At 42.3% G+C, this 27,439-nt stretch overlaps 2 protein-coding genes across 2 annotated transcripts; both read right to left on the reverse strand.

Moving 5' to 3' along the window:
- Positions 1-407: 407 nt before the first annotated feature.
- elovl7a (ELOVL fatty acid elongase 7a) lies at positions 408-3,490 on the reverse strand. Its single transcript, XM_015972835.3, has 8 exons — positions 3,290-3,490; positions 2,184-2,262; positions 1,895-2,085; positions 1,488-1,568; positions 1,331-1,387; positions 1,150-1,255; positions 928-1,064; positions 408-841 (listed from the first exon to the last, which is right to left on the reverse strand). The coding sequence occupies exons 2-8, from the start codon at positions 2,245-2,247 to the stop codon at positions 593-595; spliced, it is 885 nt and encodes a 294-aa protein (XP_015828321.1). The 5' UTR covers positions 2,248-2,262; positions 3,290-3,490; the 3' UTR covers positions 408-592.
- Positions 3,491-4,231: 741 nt separating this feature from the next.
- On the reverse strand, positions 4,232-27,364 carry ercc8 (excision repair cross-complementation group 8). Its single transcript, XM_015972834.3, has 12 exons — positions 27,058-27,364; positions 22,801-22,896; positions 22,480-22,581; positions 22,190-22,313; positions 21,343-21,424; positions 13,873-13,941; positions 12,581-12,647; positions 12,040-12,143; positions 11,478-11,602; positions 8,654-8,851; positions 6,639-6,734; positions 4,232-4,507 (listed from the first exon to the last, which is right to left on the reverse strand). The coding sequence occupies exons 1-12, from the start codon at positions 27,132-27,134 to the stop codon at positions 4,442-4,444; spliced, it is 1,206 nt and encodes a 401-aa protein (XP_015828320.1). The 5' UTR covers positions 27,135-27,364; the 3' UTR covers positions 4,232-4,441.
- Positions 27,365-27,439: the final 75 nt, after the last annotated feature.

Here is a 27,439-nt window from a genome sequence, read left to right on the forward strand (position 1 = left end):
CATTAAAACAGGGATGGAAAAATGGTGCTGCTGTGCTTTTCTCTCCATGTCTGTACCATCAGCAGCTTCTGTAGAGTAATGGGCGTATATGCAGTGTCAAAAGTAAAGAAAAACTGTTCTGCGCAACTAGTTACAGGGCTAATGTAGCGTTACCCTTTTAAAAATGCAAACATGTCAGACCAAATGAAATAAATCTTCACTTTTCAGTGCACAACTTAAAAAAATATATAACTTTGATCTGGATCACTCAAAGACTTGAGAAGATCTGGTTTTAACAGGTAAAACGGCTTTAGGATGAGAAGATCCAGTACGCAGTCTCACCACAGGTGAACTCCCATAATTAGCTTTTACAGGAATTTGAAACTTATTGAAGCCAACTTCAACTGAAAATGTTAATATTTGGCGACATCCATGTAGTAGAACTTGGGTTTTTAGTTTGTATTTATATAAAAGCCTTCAGCTTGGTTCAGTGGTGTCATTAAACCTCAGCTTTGGTCAAATTCAAGGATTGTCTTTGTAGAAAAGCAGCCAAGATAAATAGTCCAAAAACAAGTTTGGGTCGACTCCACCCTGAAACGCCCAGATGCTCAAGTCACTGATATTTCTCGTGGTCGGCGTTTCCGTTCATGACTCCGTTGGTGTGGTGTGACCACGACTGAGCACGGAGGACTTTAGGGAGCCTCTTGCCTTTGGTGTAGGCGTGGTACCAGAAGTTGATGAAGAGGAACAGGAAAATCAGGCCATACAGGCCGATGATGTAGATGAAGACCGGGAACTGGTAGTGGCAGTCCTTGATGAAGAAGTACTGGGAGATGTGGCTGGAAACCATAACGAACTGGATCTAGGGAACACCACAAGAAATTAACTCCTCAAATTAAACTTAAATTAAAAAAAAATAAAATTTTAAAACCAATAATAAAACCATACCAGCTGAATGGTGGTGAGGTACTTCTTCCACCACAGGTACTTCTGGTAGTTGGGGCCCAGGGCGGTCAGCCCATAGTACGTATACATGGTGACATGGACGACACAGTTAAGCAGGGCGTGGAAAGTTCCCATTCCACCTGAAACGAGCGTTTTCAGCATGACATCAGAACGTTTCCCCAAGGCAGTCGGCTGAGCGCAGACACAAAGAGGAGAGTGCTTTACCTGCAGAAAACCGAACTCCGAACCACCAGGTGAAGGGCATGATGGAGTGATGGTAGACGTGAAGGAATGTCACCTGGCTGTTCTTCTTCCTCAGGACGAAGAAGATCTGAAGGGAAGAGTTTGGTTTAGAAGTGTACATTAAAAGTACAGAACAAGGTGCGTTATAAACTAAAACACTTACGGTGTCCAGCATCTCAATGAACTTTGACATGTAGTAAAGCCAGCACGTTGCTGCCATCTAGAGGAGAACGTTGACATTTTAGCAGAGATTCTAGACACTTGAATGTAAACAGTTGGTTTTGAGGGGTGTATAGGCCAAATGTAATGGAGTGACCTACCCGTATGCCCTGTGGTGAATCAGAATAGTCGACCAGGTCACAGCGAAATGAGTATCCGGTTCCCCATCCCGACATCACAAACTGAAAAAGATAAATAGTTGACTAGCTCCAAAGATAAAATGTTTTTATCTCAATCATCACATTTAGAATATGTCAAAGTTAAAAATCTGGCTTGCAGTGTGTCAAAATGCACAAACATGTTTGATATCTTGAGAAAACATGACATAATTCATTATTCGCTGAATGGAAACCACCAACTTCTCTTTAGTTGGACAAAAGGGAAAATATAATTGAGAGAATGAAAACTTGGCACTCCCTCTGGCTTTGAGCCAGAGTTTTGAAACCCTTAGATCAAATGGTGGTTTCAATAGTAAAATTCCAGAGAAAAACAAAACTCAGAAACGCACCTCGTAGATCATGTAGAGGGAGAGAGCCACCACGCTGAAGTTGTACACGATGAGGATTCCTTTCAGGTCAAAGGCTTTGCGGTTCTCCATTATCCGAGGTCCCAGTGATGTAACAAAGTAAATATAAGCGGTGATGATGATGGTCTGGGGGATAGGAGATGACATCAGCAGCCAGTTTTCTGTCCGGGAATCTGCAACGTGTTTGAAAAAGAATGAGAAACAGAAACACAACGGAGTGGATTCCTAAACAGAAATTAAATAGATTTAGGCGTTACTAATATAGACTCACCTGCATTGTGCATGAACTCATCGTAAATGAGGGCAGCAGAAGACTTGATGTTGAATAACTCCATTTTCAGGCAGGAACCCTACAGGTGGCCCAAAGAGAGGCAGGTAAATAATTAAAACCCAGTACGGAAAGAGTCTGCGATATTTTGTAAATGACGTCTGGAACATGCAAGAACATTTCTAATCAATAGTGGGAAATTTGCACAATTAGGGGAAGAAATAACCTTTTGAGATTGAAGCTCAGTGCTGAACAGGTTGTGTGTCTTTTAAAATGAGCTAAAACATGATTTGATGGACATTTGATGCAGGTTCATCCACATTCAAGTATCAGGAAGTAGTTTCCACATCAGATCAAACAGGTTCTTGGCCCCTTTTTTTTAATTAACAAAAGCGAAAACAATGAACTACACCGAATGTGGACTATACAGTAGAAATGTGGTCTAAATGTGATCCAGTACACTTATTTTAACAAGCATTAAAAACCAGAACCCAAAATTAAAGATCATGGTCAGGTTGGTCACACCTTCAGGAGCCAATCAAGTATGAAGACAAAACTAAATCATGATAAAAGCTCCATGAGGGATTTTTCATCTCACACTGGTTACCATCACAACCAAATTGCACAAGATCTGGACATACAAGTCTAGTCTGAAAGGAGGAGTGATGCACAAAACTGCATACTGGTTTTCAAGGTGTGTCTGCCTGATTGCAAAAAGGGGTATTTAAAACACGGGAGGGGAAAAAAAAAGATGTTTCTCCTCTCTGATGGCACAATGGCTAGTCTTGACACGCCAATAAAAGTTTGGGTCAGGGATTACAATGATGTAACGGCTGCTACTCCCAAGGCGCGCCTCCTCATTCAGCGTGAACAATATCACAATATCCTCCGACTTCCAAATTAAGCGTTTTTAAAAATTGCGATTTTTATTTTAAAATAGCTTCGTGATAACTTGAACAGCATCTAAATCAGAATGTTTAACGCCCAGTTAGCTAGCTGTGACTGTTTACTTTTAGCTAATGTTTTTTTCCCCCTCCAGTCCTCCATTAAACTCCACTTCCGTTTTTTTCACCCACTTATATTAAATTATCTTTGGAAAAATTACAAACCTGAAGCGTTGTTAAAGCTCCCTTTTCGTTGAAATCCAAAACGATCTTCCCCGTTGAAGACCCACCTGTTGCCTTTAAGCAGGTGTACTCTGTTGGCCCGTGGGCTGATGACGATTTATAGTCCAGTTTGCGCGGGGTGGAGCCTAAGCATCTAGCCACATCCCTCTTGGTTCTGATTGGTTGACTTGCAGTCAAACTAGATTGGCGTGATGTAGCTCATTCTTATGCGATACCTCATAGAAAAGCTATGTCCAACTTGGTGAAAGAACAATAAATCTACACACGTAATAAGCCCTGGTTTCATTTTAAAAAAATTGCTAAAAAAATAAAAAAAATAAATAAACAACCTACTGCTGTTGTTTTCCGCTACCTTTATAAAGCCACAGCATTAAAGCCAATCAACAAAACAGCCATTAAGATTTCTGGAATTATTACATCCATCCACAGATAATTCATAATCAACAGGACTTGTTCAACACTTAACATGATGCACAACTGGGAGTGTCCAAAGTGGAGGTTTCAGTGTCACTCCTCCCTGATTGTTTCAGAAAGGGGTCAAAACTCATAAACACACGTACATTTTCCCCAGAGCAACAAAAGGAACAAGTTTTGTTTTTACTGCCTGGCTTCTCCCATGTCAGGGTCGTCGGCAAGCTTTTCTCGGCTCACTGACAAAAAAAGAACTCCAGAACTTTGACCACACCCAAAACACTATCAAAGCTCTGGCTAAAAGAGAAGAAATTTACAAACAAAAAAAAAAAGATATATTTAGGTTGCTCAGTATCTTTAGAAAATCACAGATGCATCATAAACAAGAACAATTTACTTAAAAATGTTTATTTTAGCAAAAAATTCAAATTAGAAACATAAATCCCAATTTGCTTACAAAAGTCATTGATGGTGCCAATATAAAATAAAAAACATAAGAAAAAAAAAACAACAACAATAATCTACAGCAATCCAGAGGCATACAGTTGTGGATATGCATGAACTGTACAACACTTTACATATTTTATTACAGATAGAAGCCAGACAGCATCTATTTATCTAAATTTTAAAAATAATTGCAAGAACCTACACTTGTCATATTTTGCATAATGGATGTGAGATTATTTACATGCTTCTTTTGCCCACACATTCAAAACATCTGCATCAGTCTTCGTCACTGCTCCAGGCATCCTGAAAGGCAGGGTTCACAGCCGACAGGCCAGCAGCACCCTGAGAGGAGCAAAAGAAAAACAACTTTGGTTTTTATCCTCATAGGTTACATAATAAAGCAACATCTGCATGCACACATTGTTACAGACTGTAGAAGATGAATACCCACACACTCAGAGTGGTTACAAAAGTTTTACCATGTCCACGCCAATGATGAGCTGTCATTATTGAAATTCCTTGCATGAAGCATGTTTATCTACGATCTTATTTCAGCCACAAAGGACAAATAACAAAAGGTTCAAAAGGTTTTTACAAAAGCTTTACAATAACTTCAAGAGCTCTGACACTTTCTCCAGTCTTTCTATCATTCAGATGAGCAAAACCTTTTGTAATTCATTTCAAAGTGGAATTTTGACTCAAATTCAACATCTTGAGTTTAATAGATTTCTTTAAAGGTGTGGGAAACTCATTTAATCAATATATTTGTAGTGGACTGTGGAAGGATGCCGACAAGTGCTTGGATCAGCATGGACAAGTCTGCTGCAGCAGAGAGTGGCACAACACGCCAGGATTTGGTGTCTTATTTCCTGAGTTTTGTACACCTTGCCTCGGATTGGATAACAGCAACACGACTCTACCACTGACTTCCAACGTGGATGTTTTATCTCCACAAATAACACAAGCGTGGAGTTTTTCTGTGTGATGGTGTCGCTAATGCTAACAGTTAGCTTCTGCTAGTCATGACGTTGTCTGCTGATTCCTCGATGTTAAAGCAACAACAGCCTCCCCCGTCGCGAGTCAAGATGGGTGAGTCCATGAATGTTAAGTGACAGTGTGACATAGATCTGTCAAGATTTTCAAATCCTCAAGTTTCACAGTCTACTTTCTATCTAACGCAGGAGATAGGTGTAGGAGGCCACTTTCATGTTCAGCTTGCATGAAAAACTCACAGTGATCTATTATAATCAGGAATAATCATTAAAAATGATTTTTCAGGGTTCCACACCTTTAAAGGCAGATTTGCAGGAAGTGGAGTGGTCATGAGAGTAGCTTGGATATTCAAAAGAAAGCAAAAGTATTCCAGTGGTTTATTCAGGTTGGTACAGCAGGTGAAGAGGCAGGGTCATTTGTCTACCCGTCATCATTTCAAACGGGGAGACACCAGTAGACTCATGAGGGGTGGCCCGTATGGCCATGAGGACCAACGGAAGCTTCACATCCCAGTCTCGGTGATTAGAGGACACATACTTCCTCAACATGCCGACAACCGTCCGGTTCATCCTTTCGACCTGGCCAGAAGACTGGGGGCGATGGCTAATGTGGAAATTGGCCTTCACACCCAACAGTTTCCAAAGATGTTCCATCACTTCAGAGGTGAAGTGAGTACCCCTGGCCGAGTCAACCCGAGTGGGAAGACCGAACCGGGCGAAGATGTGATTCATCAGGGGAATAGCTGTTGTTTTCGCCATGTCATTAGGTGCTGGTAGACATTCAACCCACTTGGTGAATGTACAGGTCACGGTCAAGATGTATTTATTACCCCTGCTGGACCTGGTCAGATGCCCCACCCAATCAAATTGCAAGTCCGACCACGGTGTGGACGGTCCCTTTCTCTGTAGGGGAGCTCTGTGTGCGGGGTTGGATGGCTGAAACTGACAACAAACCAAACAACGCTGGACGTGATCTGAGACGTTGCGACGCATACCCGGCCAATAAGCAACCAGGATCAGGGCACCGAATGTGGCCTTGACACCTTTGTGTCCGGCGGAGGGAGAGTCATGAGCTTGCGTGATCATGCCCCCCCTTAGTGACTGTGGTGCCACGGGGACAGGCGGCAAAGGAGGCTTGGAGGCGTGCATCAGCAACCCTTCAACCATTCTCAGCGTGACCCGAACACGAAAGAGAGCACGGAGCTCAGGAACGGAGTCAAGCTCGGCAGAAGAAGGCAGATGAGTTGTAGGATCTGAAAGGTACAGGATCATCCTGCTCATAGCAGGGTCCTGGGACTGAAGACTGACAAGATCGTTACCAGAAGACAGGGTGAACGGACACCACATAAAGCAGACACGTCAACCTTCAAGTTTTCATGAGAATTCCACTCAACCTGGGACACAAAGCACATTATAGTTTTTTTATACCAGTCATTTATTTTTCTCGGACAATTCTTTGAATGTATTTTTACGGTTTATACCTTATTGTCATTATTTGACTCATCCTCCACGTCTGCGGTACGCAGGACAGGAACCCATGCCAGTATGTTAGAATCTTTGCCTCCACTGTACAGCTCCTACACAAACAACAGAGACATCTGCACTTAGCATCACAGAAAATGACCTTCATAGCAAAAACTAAATAGCAGGGTATCTGCAGGTTTAAGGGAGCCAAATTTAAGACTTTTTAAGACCTTTTTTAAGGCCATTTTGACCAAATTTAAGCAATTTTTTTAAAATTAAACTTAAGCTATAATTTCCAGCTACTGCCTGGAACCGGTGCTAACCACGTCGCCAACGTGGGATAAGCTATCCAGTTACCATTAAACTTTCACTTCCTCATGGCGCAAGCTCCCACTAGCTTAACCAGCTAATGTGCTCATCTAAAAATAGGCCCCTTTCATAACCAACTGAATGTGTACGGTTCTGCTTACGCCAAAATCGTACACAAAAAATGCTGAACACTAACTAGAAATTTATGAAAATTTTTATAGAAATAAAAGAATCTTGTTTATTGGGTCTTTGGACATTTAAGACCTTTGGAAACTGTATTTAAGGATTATTTGTCATTTTTAAGGATTTTTAAGGCCTTAAATTTGGAAAAGCAAATTTAAGACTTTTTAAGGACCCGCGGATACCCTGAAATAGAAACATTAAAGTGTATAACTGGAAGAAAGAGTATGCTAATTAATCCAAAGCAACTCATCTCTAAGGAAACATCAGAGCTCTAACTCTGATTCTGTTCAGTATAATCGAACAGGAAATATTCCTTTAAAGTACATAATTGAGACTAGGCATCCTTTCCTGGAGCTCTGGAGTAACACGCCACTGAACTGCATTCTTAAGTGTCAAACAGAAAAATGTCTCACCGGAAGCTTAAAGCTCGAGTTACCAAATAAGGACAGCATGACTGAAATCTGCATCCCACCTTGAATATATCTAACAGTTGAATAATGATAAATGGCCTGTATTTGATATGGCCCCTTCTAGAGTCCTGGGACCCCCCCCCCCCCCCCCCCCCCAAGGCACTTTACAACACAATCAGTCATTCACCCATTCACATTGACGCAGTGTCAGACACTGAGGCGAGTCTGCCGTACACAGGCCCCACCGGTCCCTCCGAACACCACCAGCAGGCAAGGCGGGCTAAGTGTGATACCCAAGGACACAGACTGAGCAGGGCTCGAACCTGCAACCTTCTGATTACAGGGCGAGCACTTAACTCCTGTTCCACCGTCGCCCCAATCAGTCCGAAAGGTGAATAAACACTAACCCCCCATATTTTAGTACTGAAGGTCATTTAATTTCAAATGGAATCTATGTCAATAATAGTTTTAAATGGAAATTAAATAAAAATATACATTAATAAGAAATTAAGGAATCATTGTCCAGTTATTGGTTTGAGATGGTTCTGTTACATTAAATTAGTGTTCATCCATGATTTCCCATCACGCCCCCCCCCAAAGGAACACCATTTTTTGGGGTACGCACCACTAATTGAATTAAATGGTTAAGATTCTGATATTTATGACCATGACTTGTGCATATTCCTGAGTCTTCCAGCAGTTCTGTCATCTAATCTTCACACGGTATTTAGTTTTGTTTGCTACAAGCAAACAGGGAACCTAAAGTGATGACAGTCCTCGCTGTGCTAAATCTCAAAAGAAATAGAAGTGAAACTACTCTGGTGCAGAGACGGTATTAACATGTGAATTCTGCATGTAGCAGGGTCAAATAGCAGTTTGGGAGAACAGTGTCACTAAAATTTACATTTATGGATAGAAATGTTGACTTTGGCAAAGCGAGTGGCTTATCACCACTGTAGAGCAGTAACACCATCAACGGCACAGATGATAAATCAAAATAAAAGAGAGGAGTGGCCTTCAGTTTGAAAGCATTCGGCAGAGAAACATCCTTTGTCCTGAAGAAACAGAACAAGTGGAAGTGGCACTGATGGATGGGCACGCCGCCACTCCCCGATGCGTTTGTGTCTCACCTGGTGGTCTTGGTGGAACTCACAGCAGTCAACATTGTTGTAGTGACCCCTAAGCATTGTGACCAGTTCTCCAGTGTGGAGGGCGTACACCGCCACAGAGCTGCCGCAAGGCACAAACACAAAGTCTGGGCTGCAGCCGCGCGACACTGCGAACTGCAGCTTTTTACGACTCTCGTTGCAGACCTTCCCATAATTCACCTGGTGGACAAGACAAAGGATTGAGGATTAAGGAGAAGTCCAAAGGCAACCACTCTCCGTCAATCTATGTGTGTGACTCCACTCTCTAGCAGACGAAGAAGTATAAATCAGACTCAACACTTTACAGCAATTCTATAAGGTCTCCCATATTGGCCAGGAAGCTCCTGTATTTTACCCGTTTCCTGCCGTCTTTACCCCGAAATCTCCCTTATTATGTTAACTTAAACAAATTATGTCTCCACCCTTGCGGAGACCGAATGGACGCAATACTTATGCTTATTTTCAAATCCAGAAGTTGACGGACAAGAGTCCACATCGGAAAAATGTTTTCTGAATGGTGAGAGCTTAGAGACAGAAGGATCCAAATCAGATACAGACCTCACAATCATGTTGCAAGTATAAATTTTATATGTGGTCAGCCGGTTTGAAAACACGGACACACAGCAGGGGGGTATGAAAGGGATTTAAAAAGGACACTAGGGGATGTTAAAGCAAGCCCAAACTGCCTCGTGTCCCTTTAAGCACATAGGTTGACACAACTTAGTTACGTACATTCAACATTTCATTTCTTAGAGTGTACATATCAGGTTTATTGCCATTGTCAGTGAACAAACAATTCACAAACTAGGAACTTGCTTTGGTACTAATGTGCTCCATAAAACATGAACACACAATAAGAATAAAAATAGAATAAAACTTTCAGCTATAAAAATGGCAGGTAATGGTAACATGGCCGACAACGTGGCGACGTGTCGAGTACAGAAGACCAGCATCATGGTTGCATGTTTATAATCTATTCACAAGTCTAACGGCAGATGGAAAGAAGCTGTTCTTGTGGCGGGAGGTTCTGGTCCGGACGGATATACATTTATATTAGAATGTTAAAATAAAATGATTATTTATTTTTTATGAACAAATATGAATATCTCAAGACCAGTAAAATAAAAAACTAAATTCCCACTAAAGTCTAAAGCATTTGAGCTTTGAATTGCTCAAACATCATTTCAGACATCGTGAGAACAACATGACTCATCACATCCTCTTGCATGTTACAAAGCTGTGGTCTGATTCATTGCATTGACATCTCGCAAATGTAACATGCGTGAAGAAATTCTGACCTTTGACCTTAAAGGTCTTCCACCTTTCCTAAACGGTAGATTTGTTAAGGCTACAGCTGGCTAAATCTGTGCAACACCCGACCTATCGACATCTGAATCTCCCTCTGCTCTGATTTCTCTACTGACTTGATTTAAAGTAAATAATCAAACCTCACAATCAAAATTCACAGACTAAAAGAACCACAACTTTTTATGGCTTGATGTGACAAAATGTTTACTAAAGACACATAAGAACATAAAAATCCTGGAGCCACCGTGTTTTTGAGACTCATAAAACAAAGGAAGAATCATAAATCTACACTCAGCTTATTACCTTTTTTAATGTATTGGTTTGTGGGGTTTTTCCTGGCTTTGATGCGGATTTAAAATCTTATACAGTTACTCCTTTAAAGTGGGATTAAAGATTAAAGTGAAACATGGTGAATGAAGGGGAATCAACACATTTCTTTATCAGAAAATGCTAAAGTTTTAGACAACTGGTCTAGAAATGCACAATCTATCGGTATATCAACGTTGGTTTTGGACTATGTTATTCATTTTTTAACACATTTCATTGGTCCGATAAGTAAACTTGGCCAATATTAAAGCAGAAACGTTATATAAATTTATTGCATCTATAAACCTCTCCCCCAACGCCTCTCATTTGTGAAAGTACACCTCTAACCGGCCAAAAGAGCTAAAACACATTATTTTACAATTATTATTCTCACAGTATACTGTTTATTACTATGTACCGTACATATTTTAAAGACTTATCCATGAGAAATGTCGCCAATTCTGTATCAGTCTAGCAACGTCGGCAAATGTGAGCACGCTCTGTGACAGATATCTGTACGTAACCTGATGTGTAACGCTATTGGCTGAGCAGCTTCAATTTAAATTGCATGGGATCTATGGGACTGGGGGTGGGCCAGCAAAAAAAAAAAATTGGCATATTGACTACATTATTTTTATGAATTTCAAACAAATCATACATAATTCCTTAAATTGGGAAATCTCCAGGTTGTAGCTTTAACAACTAATGTTTATCTTCATCTATTTGCTGTTTTCTTATGTGTTTTAGGAAGGGGAGGGGTTGGTGTATTCATTTTGCTTAAATGTACCGACTGCCCTGCAAAAAATATTTTTTGCTTGCTTTGCCATGTAAAACAGTAACCTAACCAGGCCTTTCCACCAAACGCAAAGGCGTCACGTAACCGCCATCATAGATGATGGGTGTATTTCCGCCGGCCACGAAGCGTAAGGTTTTGGAAGCACATCTAAAGCGTAGGAATGCTTTGATTACGCTTCGAGGCTACTTATTTACATGCTACACTTTTAGAACATGTCAATCTCTGCAATTCGAATCGGGCCAGACAGGAAGTCAAACTTGAAAGCAGTGTCAAACACCCGAAAACTGTCAAAATAAAATTCACGTGCAGAGTTCCAGTAGCATAACTAAAAAACATTGTCATTTTCAGCAAAACCAATGTGGAAAGGCTGGACAAGAAAAAAAAAAAACACCTTACCAGTGTGTTTTCTCCTGAAGCACTATTCCATAGTCTCATGCGGTCATCTGTTCCAGTGGTTAGGAGATAGAGACCATCAGACGTAAAGCACAGACCATTCACTCGGCCGTTATGGGCTGTATTTACTAGTGAGATAAATAAGACAAGGTCACCAAAGTTCTGCAAATATACACAAAACATCACTTTCTGTATAGCTGCATTTGTGAATGGCGTACTCTTCAATCATTTGTTTTCATAAACCCACGACTGAACCTGATTAGACTCCCAAGTTGAAAATGTCTCGGCATAATAAGAAAGCTTAAAGATAGCAGCTCGAGTACACTAGATCAGTTAGAATGCCGTTTCCTTTTCGATCTCTGATAGGAAAAGATGATACCGCCTGCGCAGAATCTTTAGCATTCCACCACAGACAACACACTCAACACTACGCTGAGCTAAAAATAATATTAAAAATATAGATATTAAAGCTGCATGGGAGAAAAATGCATTGTTGTTCTTATTAAATGTTTAAAGAGCATAAGGAATGAAAACAATGCAGCGAAAACGGTACAATGATCCGTACCTGCCTCTGCAGAGGCTTTGGACTTCTCTCCATTGTGTTGGTCGAGAGTAAACAGACTGCCTGAAGCTCGACGCACGTCCCACACGTTCACCTTGCTGTCTGCACTTAGGAGCAAGAAACATCATAGAGTATTAGTATGAATCATCTCTGGGTAACTATTAAACAAGTAACACTTTATTAACAGCTGTGCGTATTTCCTGTTGGGAGCGAACATTACTGCATGTGCCTCTCTCCGGCAGCAGACTTCAAAATCACTTGGAGTCCAAGTGCACAGAAGCACACTGCTCCCAAGGGGTTAATTAGCGGATCTAATGTGGCGTTAAAAAAGATGGGTAGTGTTCCTAGCATATGCTAAACTGACAGGTATACTAAACCACCATACTGCTGCTCTAGTAGAGATGCGTTACCATTATCCTTGACTCAGCATCTAAATGTAGCCAGATGGCTGGGTCGTGATATGACACAAGCTGCTGGGGCACAGCATAGCAGAGATCCTGGTGTTAGCCTTAAACGTGGAAGAACGGAGGCTCACAGAGCTTACCTGGCGGTGGCTAGGATGTGCTCGTACCTGGGCGACCAACGCACCGACAGCACTTCTGCTCTGTGACCTGCATCAGTGAATTTATTACAGATTATCACACTATTACATATGCAGCCATTTGTATATGTGCACGTGAAAAGTTTTCAGGGCTTTAACGATGCTTCTGTTGAAATCCAGGTGCATCTAGAGGACGGTTTATTGTTTTACTTTCTAATTCTATACACAATCTTTTCCTGGCTACAGGTTTTCATGTAAATGTATGAAAGATAGCCAGAAGGCAAAGCTCTCCATTTACCGGTCGATCTACGTTCTTACCCTCACCTATGGTCACGAGCTTTGGGCAGTGACCGAAAGAATGAGATCACAGATACAAGTGGCTGAAATTAGTTTTCTCTGCAGGGTGGCTGGGCTCTCCCTTAGAGAAAGGGTGAGAAGCTCGGGCATCCGGGAGGGGCTCGGAGTAGACCCGCTGCTCCTCCACATCGAGAGGAGCCGGCTGAGGTGGCTCGGGCATCTGGTAAGGACGCCTCCCTGGTGAGGTTATCTGGGCACATCCAACTGGGAGGAGGCCTAAAGGAAGACCAAGGACACGCTGGAGAGACTGTCTCACGGCTGATCAGGGAACACCTTAGGATCCACCCGGAGGAGCTGGTCCAACTGGCTGGGGAGAGGGAAGTCTGGGCCTCCCTGCTTAGGCTACTGCCCCCGCGACCCGACCCCGGATGAGCGGCCAAAAATGGATGGATTTATGAAAGATAAAGGCCTGAAATATGATTCTTTTATTTAGCATTCAAACATATTTTTTTAGTAAATACCATTTTGGAAGCCAAGAGAAGTCAACTTTGGATGGTGTCCCAAAAATGTGGCACGCCTTTCTTTCCACATTGCTCTCGACAAGGGAGTTCAAGCTAAACCAGACAGTATGGAAAGCAAAACGTGCACAGCTATTTCCTTAGATCAGTTCCTTTCAGGTAGATTTTTTTCAGAGCTCCTTGCATTATTCAGGTGGTTGTTGTGACGACACGTAAACATCTGCCTCAACCAAAACATCCAGAAACTTCACTCAGGATGGCTCAACATTGTTTTTCACCCGATATCTTTCATCTAAGTTGTTTTCTTTATCAGATTCTGAAAAATAAAAACATCCCCAGAGTAAAGTGCTGCTATCACCATGAGAGGATGTAAATTTACAATTGAGGCATTTCAAATGTGATATTTTAGATGAGTCTAGTGCACAGCAATCCTTAAAAGTGTCTGAAAAGTTTCCACAGGTAAAGGTAAGGCACACCGACCTTGAAGAACGTGAATCCGTGAGCCAGATTTCAGGTCACAAAGTTGGATTTTAGGATTGTTGGTGCCAACTGAAACACACACACACACACACACACACACAGAGAGAAAGAGAGAGAGAGAGAGAGAGAGAGAGAGAGAGAGAGAGAGAGAGAGAGAGAGAGAGAGAGAAATGTTACAGTGAACACAAAAGTCTAATTTCTTTAATCAAAGTACATAAAAACAAGACAAAACTACTAAAAACTCCCTTTTAAACCAACATTACAACTAACGCACATTAATCTATTAACATTCTCAAAATGTTACACAACAGGAAAAAACTAGAAAAAGCAAGAACTTGAAACCCATTTTTTCCACAGATAAGATACGAGATGAACACCCGTGATGGTTCTGGGCTAACACACCCACACCCTGCTTACATAAATGCATGGGAGGAAGCATGACTTAACAACAAAACACCTTATTTTCCTCCTTTTTGTGATGAAGAATTTAAATTTAGACTCTTTTTAGAAGTTTCCCTAAATGCACCGGCATGATCGGAGCTGAAGAAACTCTCGGAACGTTCCAACCGGTCTGACGAACATCACAAAGGAAAGAAAAAGCAACCTCTGCCCTAGAAGCAAACACGCTGAAGGAACTGGTTTGTATGGCAGGGAACTTATTTTTGTGAGCACATACTCGGCAGGCACGATTAACCTGTCGGTCCTGCTTTACGACCTGTGAGCACCGAGATTCCGACAATCGTTCTCCGTTGAAGTCAGTTCATGTGTGCTCAGCTTTCGACCCGACTCGCCCCTTTAAGGAGATGTCACTTTCCAGCCTGGGGATGAGTTTGTTAAGTTTGTGTTGGTGGTTTCGTTGAACATCACGTAGCAGACATCCACTAAGAAACAGAATAAACCTGTGGGCCTTTAGTCCAGTTTAATGTTATTTTAACTTGTAGCTAGAATTCTATGATTGATCTCAATGATTGGGTTAGAAACTACTTAAATATTTGACACAACTCTGCAGCCCTCTGCTGGTCAGATACTGCAATTAACAGTTAAGTGGAGCGGGGGGGTGTCCTTGGACCAGCTCAGTGGCCTAGTGGTAGAGTGTCCGCCCTGAGACTGGGAGATCAGGGTTCGATTCCTGGTCGGGTCATACCAAAGACTTTGAAAAAATGGGACCCAATGCCTCCCTGCTTGACACTCAGCATTAAGGGGTTGGATTGGGGGGGTTAAACCACCAAATGGTTCCCGAGCGCGGCTGTGTCTGCAGCTCACCGCTCCCCCAGGGGATGGGTCAAATGCGGAGAACAAATTTCGCACACACACCTGTGTGTGTGTGACAACTAAAGGGACTTTAACTTTAACTATTGACCCTTTGCACCGACTTTTCACATGGATCTACCATATCGGTTGGCAAAAGCATGAAAACAGTGAGCGGCACGTGTAAAAAAGGGAAAAGTAGAGCCTGAAATTGTTTTTGTTTTATGCAATTTTTAGCATTCCCTTTACTAGTTCAAGCCCATGTTCAGTTATCAGAAGAAGTAGCACACCTAGGTGGGGATCAACAGTCAAGTGTTATTAACTAGCTTACGAACGTTAGCTCAAGTTCTCTCTGCAGCTGTCCGACTTTGTCTAAACTCACCCCGCTGGCTTTATAACATTATGTTACAAACTGCGTTTCACTTTACACCAAAGCTGATTTCAAGAAAGTCCGAATCTCTACTAGTTATTGTTGCTGGTGGAGTCACCGGGTTCAGATGCTACTCACACGCCACGATGTGACAAGATATCTCATAACGGCGACGATCATCGTACCAAGTAAACAACATAATTTTAACCCACGTAATCCTACATTGGAACAATATTATTGCAAAACATTATCTCGTATTTCACTACAGTGGACGGTACCGTGCGTCCTCCATGGTGAAATATCCAACCAGCCATGAGGATTATCAATATAAACACATCACATTTATCTTTGGTGTGTTCTTACTGTGTTTAGTTTCTAATTCCATTTTTGGTTCTTTTCAAAACACAGGAAAGGTTTTTCTTTACCTTGCTGACGTACGTTTCGTTTGCCGACTGCAAAACGTCCTCAGAGCTGACGCCGATGGTGGCGTCACTTCCTACTCCGTTTATCTGCGGGCAGCAGAGGGCGACAACGTCCTCTGCTGCCCGCTCTCCCCTCTCCGACGATGCAATCCCATGCGTGATGCAATGAGTAAACTCCATTGTCTCTGTTCATGGTCCCACATCCACATCTCCTTATCTCGATCGCTTCCTTTATCCATCTTTTGTATTTCTGTTGTTGTTGTATCTTGTGTTGTCCATTATATGGTCGTCTCTGTGCAGTGATCTGTTACGGCTGATTTCTTTATTGTACTTTCTGCTTCTTCTTTTGCTGCTCTTGTGTGTTTTCGACTTGCCTCTTTCTCGCACTCCTTTCTATGTTCTACTGTTCGTGTGTTGAGTTGGCGTCCGGTTTCTCCTCTGTATGTTGTATTGCAGAGTTTGCATGGGATTTCGTAAATGACTCCACATTTAAGTCCAGCTGATATCTTGTCTTTTGGGTGTACTAGTCTGTTTCTAACTGTTGTGTATGGTTTTGTTGGTGTGTTTATGTTGTGTTTTTTCATTGTTGCTCTTATTTTTTCTGTTGTGCCTTTGATGTATGGTAGGGTTATCACTGGTTTTGGTTCTTGTATTTCTGGGATTCTGGTTCTTTGCTTTGGGTGTTCTTTTCTGTCTGTTGTTGTTTGTTGTTTTCCTTTGTTTATTGCCCATGTCGGGTATCCGCAGGTCTTTAAAGCATGTTGTATGTGTTTGTCCTCTTGTTTACGGTCTCTTTCTTCTGTTATTATGTTTGCTCGGTGATATAATGTTCTGATTACTGACATTTTGTGTAAGGTGGGGTGTTCTGATGTCCATAATAGATATTGGTCTGTGTGTGTTGGTTTCCTCTATGTGTTTATGTTTAGGGTCCCGTCGGTCTGCCTGGTTATTTTCATGTGCATAAATGCTATACTAACTCATAAGTGAACTGCTGCCTGTGTCGTCAATGTTATTGAAGTGTTGTGTTAGTGTTTCTGTTTGTCCTTTTGGTATGATTTCCAGTATGTCATCCACGTAGCGTTTCTGTAATTTTATTTCGTAGTTTGGGGGTGGGGGTGGGGGGGGGGGCAGTGGCTATGGCTTTTTGTTCCAGGTCTTCCATGAAAAACTCACACAGGGTGGCTGATAACGGGTTACCCATGGCGAAGCCTTCCAGTTGTTTGTATATCGTGTTATCGTATGTGAAGTAAGTGGAGTTAGCTACTAGTCCTATAAGTTGTGCTATGTCGTCTGCTGTTAGGTTTGTCCTTTTGTGTAAAGTTTTGTCCTGTCTGATTCTGTTAACTACCATGTCTATGGTTTTTTGGGATGGTGTTTTTGTGAACAGGGATGTGACGTCATGTGAGATGAGTATGTCGTTGTCTTCTATTGTAATATTCAATTATTTTGCTAGTTCTATACTATTTTTGCAGTGTTGATCTGTGTTCCCTAATAACGGGCTGATGATTTGGCTGATTTCTTTTGCCATGTTGTATGTTGGTGTACCGATGCTGTCAACTATTGGTCTAAGTGGGGTGTTTTGTTTGTGTATTTTTGGAGTTTCATAGATTCTTGGTATTATGTTTGCTGTGGGAATCCAGTGTTTGTACATTTTTTCTGTTATTTTGCCTATTTCTTGTAGTGGTTTCAGTAATTTTTTCATGTTTTTCTTAATGCTTTCTGTTGGATCTTTTTTAAGTATTTCATATGTATTTTTGTCCTCTAGCATCTGTTTCATCTGTTGTTTATATATGTCTTTGTCCATTACCACTGTGGTTCTTCCTTTGTCTGCCGGTAGAATAATTATCTGTTCATTTTTGGATAATGCTGTCATGGCTGATTGTTCTTCTTTTGCAATATTGCTGTGTTGAATTTGGCCGTTCTTTAATATCCCAACAACATTATTTCTGAGTTCTGATTTCTTTCCCTCATCTGTGATCTGTTGACATGCTAGTTCTGTTGCTACAATGAATTCATCATATGGTATTTCTTTGGAGTGACTGCAAAGTTTAAACCTTTCTTTAATATGCTCTCTTCTGCTTCTGTTAGTCCGTATTGTGAAATGTTACATACCCATGAGCTTTGTGTGGTGTTATCTTGGATTTCTTTTCTCTTTTTCTTGTTGATGAGTTTGTTTAACTTCTTCATGTGTCTTTCTTTTACTTTTATGAATTCTTTTTCCTGGTTTTCCATTATGTGTCCTTTAACTTGTTCCTCCGTTTTTTTCATCAAGTTTGTAATTCCTTTTTAAGTCCAGATGTCTTCTTTTCAGTTCGTTTTCCACTTGCTTCTGTTTGGTTGTGACGTTTCTTGTGTGTAATGGACTGGGACAACACAAGGATCATAAACACCGAACAACAGAAACACAAAAGATGGATAAAAGAAGCTATAGAGCTTAGGAGACGTGGATGTGGGACCATGAACAGAGATGATGGAGTTTACTCATTAGATCGCACATGGGACTGCATCATCGGAGAGGGGAGATCGGGCAGCAGAGGGCGACAACGTCCTCTGCTGCCCGTGGATAAACGGAGTAGGAAGTGGCGCCACCATCAGCGTCAGCTCTGAGGACGTTTTGCAGTCGGCAAACGAAACGTACATCAGCAAGGTAAAGAAAAACCTTTTCTGTGTTTTAAAAAGAACCAAAAATGGAATTAGACATCACATTTATCCCTGTCTCTGTCTTCCTCATGAAATATATGAATGTTAATATTATCCGGTAAAAATATGTTCGCTACAAATTAGGGCTGTCGCGGTTGAGGAATTCCCCCTGCGGTGATTCAGGGTGGCTTAATATTGCGGTGTGCGATATTATTGCAGCACTTGTTTTATTGCAGTACTATCTAAACATAATGTTTACACATTTAAAAAAGGTTAAAAATTGCCGTGCCTTCTTTTATAACACTTTACTGAATGCAGATCAAAGGGCAGTAACAACACAGATCGCAGTAACGTTTGTTTCTCCGACAGTCGGAGTCCGACTGAACTTAAAAACAACAAAATTCAGGAGAAGGTTAAACTTTTAAATGCAAATTTGGCTGCAGCATCTAACAAATAAGAAACAAGTCCCCATTTTGTTTAGTTGTTTAAAATCAAGCATAAAAAAATTACATGTACTGGGCGCGGGGCACTATCGTTTCACGTTCACACACACGAATGACGGTGATTTATAGCTCGGTCACGTCCTTGTTACCCACAAGGAAAACCAGCATGTTAACCATATACGCTTTGAGAGAGGATCTGAGAGGGGTGGCAACATTTCCAGCAACACTGAAAACCCTCTCGGATGGTGCGCTCCTTGCACTAACGCACACGTACTTGCGTGCAACTCTGGCGATATTTCATTTTTGCGGTTACCGTGACAGCCCTTCTACAAATCCGAAGACACTCGGGCTGCTAGTGCGTTTGACTGACCGCCGCAGTTCATCTCCGTCCTCAGTCTCCATCAAAGTTATTTGCAAAAAAAAAAAAAAGTTGACTTTACATCCTTGTCTGTTAGTGCAGCCAACTGGAAAGCTGTTGCCATTTTACTGTGAAATCAACTAAATAAAAGCGACAAAAGGCTTGTTTTGACTAGCTTCACTGGAGTTTCATCATGTGCAAACGACCTTTTTGCCATCCACCATGGCAAAGGGGGCGGTCCCATGAGTGGAGTGATGTCACGTGCAAAGGGTCAAAAGCGAGCGCTCTTTACCTGCTTTGCGGCTGTTAGTTGTTATGCTAGCAGTTAGCTTTTCAGTTTGCCGATCATCAATAAAAAGCACAAGAAGAACAAAAGGAACAAGTTTGCTTTTTTGCTGGCATCAAGGTGGAGTCTGGAAGTAAAATTAAGAGAGTAATGTCTTCTGAGGCAAAGCAAAGAGCTAAAACCAGAGTAAGCATCGGTGAAGCCTACACTAGGGGTGTAAGAAAATATCGATATTGCAATACATCATGATTTTTTTCCTGCAATATTATATCGATATTCAAAAGCCATGTATCGAATTTTGGGAATAATTTACATGCAGACATTTGTGTATTTTCTTTTCATTTAATGCAATTCAAATGCCGACTGCTGGTTGGCAGCAGTGTGCAATGGGTTATGTTTCCACCACTGAAATGTAAATCCCTCTATTATGCATCTTTGGTGTGTTCTTGCTGTGTTTAGTTTCAAATTCCATCTGTCAGTTCTTTTTAAAACACAGAAAAGGTTTATTTACCTGCAACGTTTCGTTTGAGGCTGCAAACATCATCAGGCTGACGCCGATGGTGGCGTCACTTCCTTCGTTTGTCCGCAGACAGCAGAGGACGTTGTCGCCCTCTGCTGCCCGCTCTCCCACAGCATCGGAGAGGGGAGAGCGGGCAGCAGATGGAAATCCATGGAAATGGCAGATCCATGGAAATTAGACTAATTGTGAAAGCAAACCTACTATCTGCCCTCTACTGCTTCGATATCTATGGTATTGATGTCATTTCCATGGATTTCCATCTGCTGCCCGCTCTCCCCTCTCCGATGCTGCGGGAGAGCGGGCAGCAGAGGGCGACAACGCCCTCTGCTGCCCGCGGATAAACGAAGGAAGTGACTGCAATATCGATATTTTCTTACACCCCCAGTGTAGGCTTCACCGATGTTTACTCTGGTTTTAGCTCTTTGCTTTGCCTCAGAAGACATTACTCTCTTAATTTTACTTCCGCAGCATCGGAGAGGGGAGAGCGGGCAGCAGAGGGTGACAACGTCCTCTGCAGCCCGCGAATAAACGAAGGAAGTGACGCCACCATCGGCGTCAGCCTGATGATATTTGCAGCCGCAATTGAAACGTTGCAGGTAATTAAACCTTTTCTGTGTTTTAAAAAGAACTAAAAGATGGAATTCCCTCCATTATGGTTGAGATACCTCAAGTGAATATTCCTGTAATAAATTCAGTCTAAAAAAATTGTTAATTTCGTCTGGCTGAATGTAACGCAATATATCGGGATATATCGTATCGTCTCCCCTGTATCTTGATACATATCGTATCACCAGAATTTCACCAATACACATCCCTAGCCTACACTAGTTTGAGGGAACTAAAGTAAATTACTAAATCACAGACTTATGGTGACCTGACTTTATTGCTACTGGACTTATCAGTGAAAATATTTTTTGTCCAACACGGTGGATCTTTTTACTTTATGGTTTATTTTGGTATTAGTTGGCTCATTTTAGTGTTAGCTGGTTGTTTGCGCTAGCTAGAGCAGGATGCAGCAGGGTTGTTTACGGCAGCTGCAATTCCACCAGTAGGGCAGAGGAGTAGGAAACTTACTAGTGTTACTGTAACGCTTTTTTTAGGACACGATGGGAGACGCACAAGCAGCTCTGGCAGTGTGGTGCATACCATGTCACTGAGGTCATCAAAAACCTTTAAAACGAACCTGCGACGAGGCTGTGCTTCCTGGCAATGGGAGACAGGTGGTGACTGTAGACGTTACCCTCAAACTGAAACACCTCAGCGGGCTAAAGATTAAAATAATGTGAGGAGAAAAAGACAGAAAAAGTAGGTCACAGTCAGGGCCAAGAGTACTTGCACATATAAATGTTGAATGAAAATCTAATGGAACGATTAAATGAACAAAGGTGGATTTTATGAGCTCACAGGAGGAACTGAGTTCTATGAATAAAGTAAAAAGGGGGTCCTGGAGCTGAGTGCACTGAGGGCAGCTCGCTCAAACAGCAGTGGTGGCTATAATGCAAATTCTGCAGCTAAAATAAAAAGCCTCTCTGTGCTCCATCTGTCAGTGTGTGCCAGCACCAGCGTGGCCGGTGGGCGTGGGCTCTCTCTCACACACAGAGGCAGGCTCTGTTTACATACAAATACCACACAAACTAACAACAATACAAATACACAACACATTTTGCAACATGCAATGTGTGCTTGAGTTGGGAAACAGACAGAAAGTGAGTAAACTGGTTAAAAGGTGAGCGCGCTCCTTTCTGTCCTTTCTGTGACCTTTTGAGGTGACTGTAGTGCCAGTGTAATTCTAGCACGGCTCTGGGCCTGCCATATGGCACGATGTGGCGTAGAAAGGTAGAAAGTATGAAGCAGAAAATAAAGGGACGCTGAAAGAAACAAAAATAAACACAGTGGAGATTCTAAACATGGTGGGCTGCATGATTATTTAGAGCTTCAGTAAATCTTGATTTTTTTTTTTTAATAGTACACACCAGTACCGGTCTGCTGGAAAACTTCTGTGGATCAAACTTGGAGGTGACATCGCTCACCTTTAAAGTCTCAGTGTCCCAGACTTTCATGGTCTTGTCAAAGGAACTAGAGACAAACATTCCTGTGTCAAACGGATACCACTGGACTGTCTCTACACTGAATTTGTGGACGTGTCGACTTGACCTGACAAAACAAAACGCAAGTGAGCACCAATCAGGCTAATTCAAGCGGACAATGAAAGATTGATGCCGAAGGGTAACGAATGACAACTTTTTAATGCATGTTAAAATTGTAATCTGGTCAAATCTAAGGGGAGCGATGCCCCCTAGTGGATGTTATAAACATTTACCTGCCTACAGTACAGACCGCCTTGCAGGTGTACTGTAATTTCCCGCTGTAGTTCTCCAGGTCATAAATGACGATGACTCCATCTGCACCTCCAGACAACATGCTAACCGCAAGAAAATGTTAACTTCTAATGAATTTATATAAAACAATATTCTTTAACATAACTTCTAAAAGGTGGTGATCTGACTATAAAATGTAAAAGAATTGCTGTAACCAGCATGAACTTTCTGAAGACATAGGTTAACAGTATCAGAGTACTACAACTCTCTATGTAATACAGTGATTTTTATAACCGTGAGACTAATTGTGAAAGCAAACTTACTATCTGCCCTCCACTGCTTCGATATCTATGGTATTGATGCCATTTCCATGGATTCTGTCCACATCTCTGTCAGGATCTAATGTCAGACTGAGAACCCTGAGGAGAAAAATGACAGGAAATAGCAGCTTAATGTGAAATTATTCGTACTTTTCTTCTGACTGGATATAAAACATGAAGCTAATCCTTAGTAATAGTAACTCATTGAACATCTTAGGTGTGTTCTTGCTGTGTCTTTGTAAATCCATATCATATATGTTGCCCGTGTCGTCACTATTGACGACACGGGCAACATAAAATTCACTTATGAGTTAGAAACAGAAGGCAGCATAGCATTTATGGACATGAAAATCACCAGACAGACCGACGGGACCCTAAACATAAACACATAGAGGAAACCAACACACACAGACCAATATCTATTATGGACATCAGAACACCCCACCATACACAAAATGTCAGTAATCAGAACATTATATCACAGAGCAAACATAATAACAGAAGAGAGAGACCGTAAACAAGAGGACAAACACATACAACACGCTTTAAAGACCTGCAGATACCCGACATGGGCAATAAACAAAGGAAAACAACAAACAAAAACAGAAAGCAAAGAACAACCCAAAAAAAGAACCAGAAACCCAGAAAGACAAGAACCAAAACCAGTGATAACCCTACCATACATCAGAGGCATAACGGAAAAAATAAGAGCAACAATGAAAAAACACAACATAAACACACCAACAAAGCCATACACAACAGTTAGAAACAGATTAGTACACCCAAAAGACAAAATATCAGCTGGACAAAAATGTGGAGTCATCTACGAAATCCCATGCAAAATATGCAATAAAACATACATAGGAGAAACCGGACGCCAACTCAACACACGGACAATAGAACACAGAAAGGAGTGCGAGAAAGAGGCAAATCGTAAACACACAAGAGCAGCAAAAGAAGAAGCAGAAAGTACAATAAAAAAGTCAGCCGTAACAGATCATTGCTTAAGAGAAAACCATATAATGGACTGGGACAGCACACGGATCATAACCACTGAACAACAAAAATACAAAAGATGGATCAAGGAAGCAATAGAGATAAGGAGACGTGGATGTGGGACCATGAACAGGGACGACGGAGTTTACACGCTGGACCACGCATGGGACTGCATCGTCGGAGAGGGGAGAGCGGGCAGCAGAGGGCGACAACGTCCTCTGCTGCCCGCAGATAAACGGAGAAGGAAGTGACGCGCCACCATCAGCGTCAGCCTGAAGAAGCCGGCAGCTGTCGGCGAAACCGTAGCTACAAACAGGTAAACAAAACTGTTTCTGTGTTTAAAAAAGAACGAAAGCATGGAATAGTAACTCATGTTAAGAATGAATTGTTACAAAATGAAATTAAACTAAAATAACAACCAGAAAGATTTTAAACTAACAATAATCAAGTCAAACAAGCAAAACAATAGTGCACATGCAATAAATGGCATAATTTACTGAGAGATACAATGGGGTGTACAGTGTTTACAAAAACATGCAATGATAATAATACACAACTACAAGGTGAGGTATTGCATTTACTAAGTCGCTGTAATGAAATAGTCGTTATTTATCAATCTATTTTATTTTGAGCTTATGGCAGTGTTCTATATTTTCTTAAAATGGTTGTTTTCATTTATTCAGTTAAAGAATTTTACATTTTTACAAAGTCCCATTTTAATAAAACCTTTATTATGAAAGAAATTTCAATTTTGTAGTAATTTACTTGTATTTACTAGTATTTTACATTAGATTAATGTAAAAGTGATTAAATAATTTTTACCATTCATTGTGGTTTGTAATAAGTATATTTCTAGTATCCATCATTGTGACAGTTTCTTATAACTTTGGTTGTCTGGAATTAAAATAATCACTTGTTTGTTATGGTAATATTATTATTAATATTATTTTTTAGAGTTACGGTTAGTGATGCTGCATGTAACTAATACCTTATTTTGTAACTTAACTTTGTTACTTTAAAATAATCAGTAAAATAACTCCTCCTTGAACCGTCACCTTATCGTGGAGGAGGAGTTTGAGTGCCCTAATGATCCTAGGAGCTATGTTGTCCGGGGCACTTTGTGCCCCTGGTAGGGTCTCCCATGACACATTGTTCTTAGGTAAAGGGCGAGACAAAGAACGGTTCAGAGGATCTTTCATGGATGTACAATCGAAGAGTCGGAGTACCCGGCCGAGAAGTTTACCGGCGTCCCACCCTGGAGCCAGGCCTGGGGTTGGGGCCCGTGAGCGAGCGCCTGGTGGCCGGGCTTTCGCCCATGGGGCCCGGCTGGGGGGGAAGCCGGGCCCCATGGGGGGCGGCGGGGAAGGAGCAGGAGCTTGTGGCAGAGGTTGAGCGGTACCGGCTAGATTCAGTCGGACTCACCTCGACACATAGCATTGGCTCTGGAACCCAAGTCCTTGAGAGGGGCTGGACACTCTCCTTTGCTGGAGTTGCTCCGGGTGAGAGGCGGAGGGCTGGGGTTGGCTTTTTGTTAGCCCCAAGACTCTCTGCCTGTGTGTTGGGGTTTACCCCGGGGCACGAGAGGGTAGCTTCCCTGCGCCTTCGGGTCGGGGAACGGGTCCTGACTGTTGTCTGTGCTTATGGGCCAAATATCAGTTCAGAGTACCCACCCTTTCTGGAGTCCCTGGGACGAGTGCTAGATAGTGCTCCATCAGGGGACTCCATTGTCCTGCTGGGGGACTTCAATGCTCACGTGGGCAATGACAGCTTGACCTGGAGGGGTGTGATTGGGAGGAACGGCCCGCCTGATCTGAACTCGAGTGGTGATTCGTTATTGGACTTCTGTGCAAGCCGCAGTTTGGCCATAACGAACACCATGTTCGAACATAAAGATGCCCATCGGTACACTTGGTACCGGGGCAGCCTAGGTCACAGGTCGATGATAGAAGGCTTATGACCGTGTCCCCAGGGGCACCCTGTGGGGGACGCTCCAGGAGTATGGGGTGGGTGGCTTTCTGTTAAGGGCCATCCAGTCCCTTTACCAGAGGAGCGTGAGTTTGGTCCGCATAGCCGGTAGTAAGTTGGACCTGTTCCCGGTGAGGGTTGGACTTCGCCAGGGCTGCCCTTTGTCACCGGTTCTGTTCATTACCTTTATGGACAGAATTTCTAGGTGCAGCCGTGGTGTGGAGTGTGTCGAGTTTGGTGGCAGGAGAATCTCGTCTCTGCTTGTTGCAGATGATGTGGTCCTCCTAGCTTCATCCAGCTCTGACCTTCAGCTCTTGCTGGGTAGGTTTGCGGACGAGTGTGAAGCAGCTGGGATGAGGATCAGCACCTCCAAACCTGAGACCATGGTTCTCGACCGGAAAAGGGTGGCTTGCCACCTCCGGGTCGGGAGAGAGGTCCTACCTGAAGTGGAGGAGTTTAAGTATCTCGGGGTCTTGTTCACGAGTGAGGGCAGGAGGGATCGGGAGATCGACAGGCGGATTGGTTCGGCGTCTGCAGTGATGCGGACGCTTAGCCGATCTGTCGTGGTGAAGAGGGAGCTGAGTCAGAAAGCCAGGCTCTCGATTTACCGGTCGATCTACGTCCCAATCCTCACCTATGGTCATGAGCTTTGGGTAATGACCGAAAGAACGAGATCACGGATACAAGCGGCTGAAATGAGTTTCCTCCGTAGGGTGGCCGGGCTCAGCCTTAGAGATAGGGTGAGGAGCTCGGACATTCGGGAGGGACTCGGAGTAGAACCGCTGCTCCTCTGGATCGAAAGGAGTCAGTTGAGGTGGTTTGGGCATCTGGTCAGGATGCCTCCTGGACGCCTCCCTGGAGAGGTGTTTCGGGCATGTCCTGCCGGCAGGAGGCCCCCAGGTCAACCCAGGACACGTTGGAGAGGTTACATCTCCAATCTGGTCCGAGAACACCTTGGGGTCCTGCTGGAGGAGCTGGTGGAGGCGGCCAGGAAGAGGACGGTCTGGAGCTCCCTAGTTGGGATGCTGCCCCCGCGACCCGGACCCGAATAAGCGGAGGAAGACAACGACAACGAGGAGTAAAATAACTCATTTTTTACAGAGTAATCAGTAATCCAATCGGATTACTATTTTAAGTTCATTGTGGCAACAAAGAATATTACTGTTACTGTGGAAGTTTGGAGTGTTACCTTTAATCAACAGCAAATGATTTCTGAATCTCTAAAATGCATGTATGTAAAATAACATAAACAATGTGCCATGAAATAAATGTAGATTATACGTTTACACTTTATCCTACCTTCTCGTTGACTCTGCTCGCCTCATTCGCAAAGGGTCATCCAGACCACTTTGCCTTGCAGTCAAAAATCCCAACATCTGAAGAGAACTAATGCTGACAATTTAAAAAAATTTCTAAATATACAATCTCTTTAAGCTAGTGGGAGCTAACCTGGCTCAAAGGCTAACTTGTTACCTGCAATGACTCATTCTGATTGATGCGAGCAAACTATTTCTTACAAAGCCTTAATGTGTGCCAATACATACGTTAAACCTTAATACGTCTTTAGAAACTTCGAATGTTGTCATTTTTTAGTTTAAATATTAGCTTTGCAATAAATGAATCTAGTTTCTGCTCGTTCTAAACATCGAGACGCCATGTTGGCTAAAATGACCGATCTAAT

Source organism: Nothobranchius furzeri, chromosome 17, assembly GCF_043380555.1.
Source record: "Nothobranchius furzeri strain GRZ-AD chromosome 17, NfurGRZ-RIMD1, whole genome shotgun sequence".
In the NCBI taxonomy this organism is placed as follows: domain Eukaryota; kingdom Metazoa; phylum Chordata; class Actinopteri; order Cyprinodontiformes; family Nothobranchiidae; genus Nothobranchius; species Nothobranchius furzeri.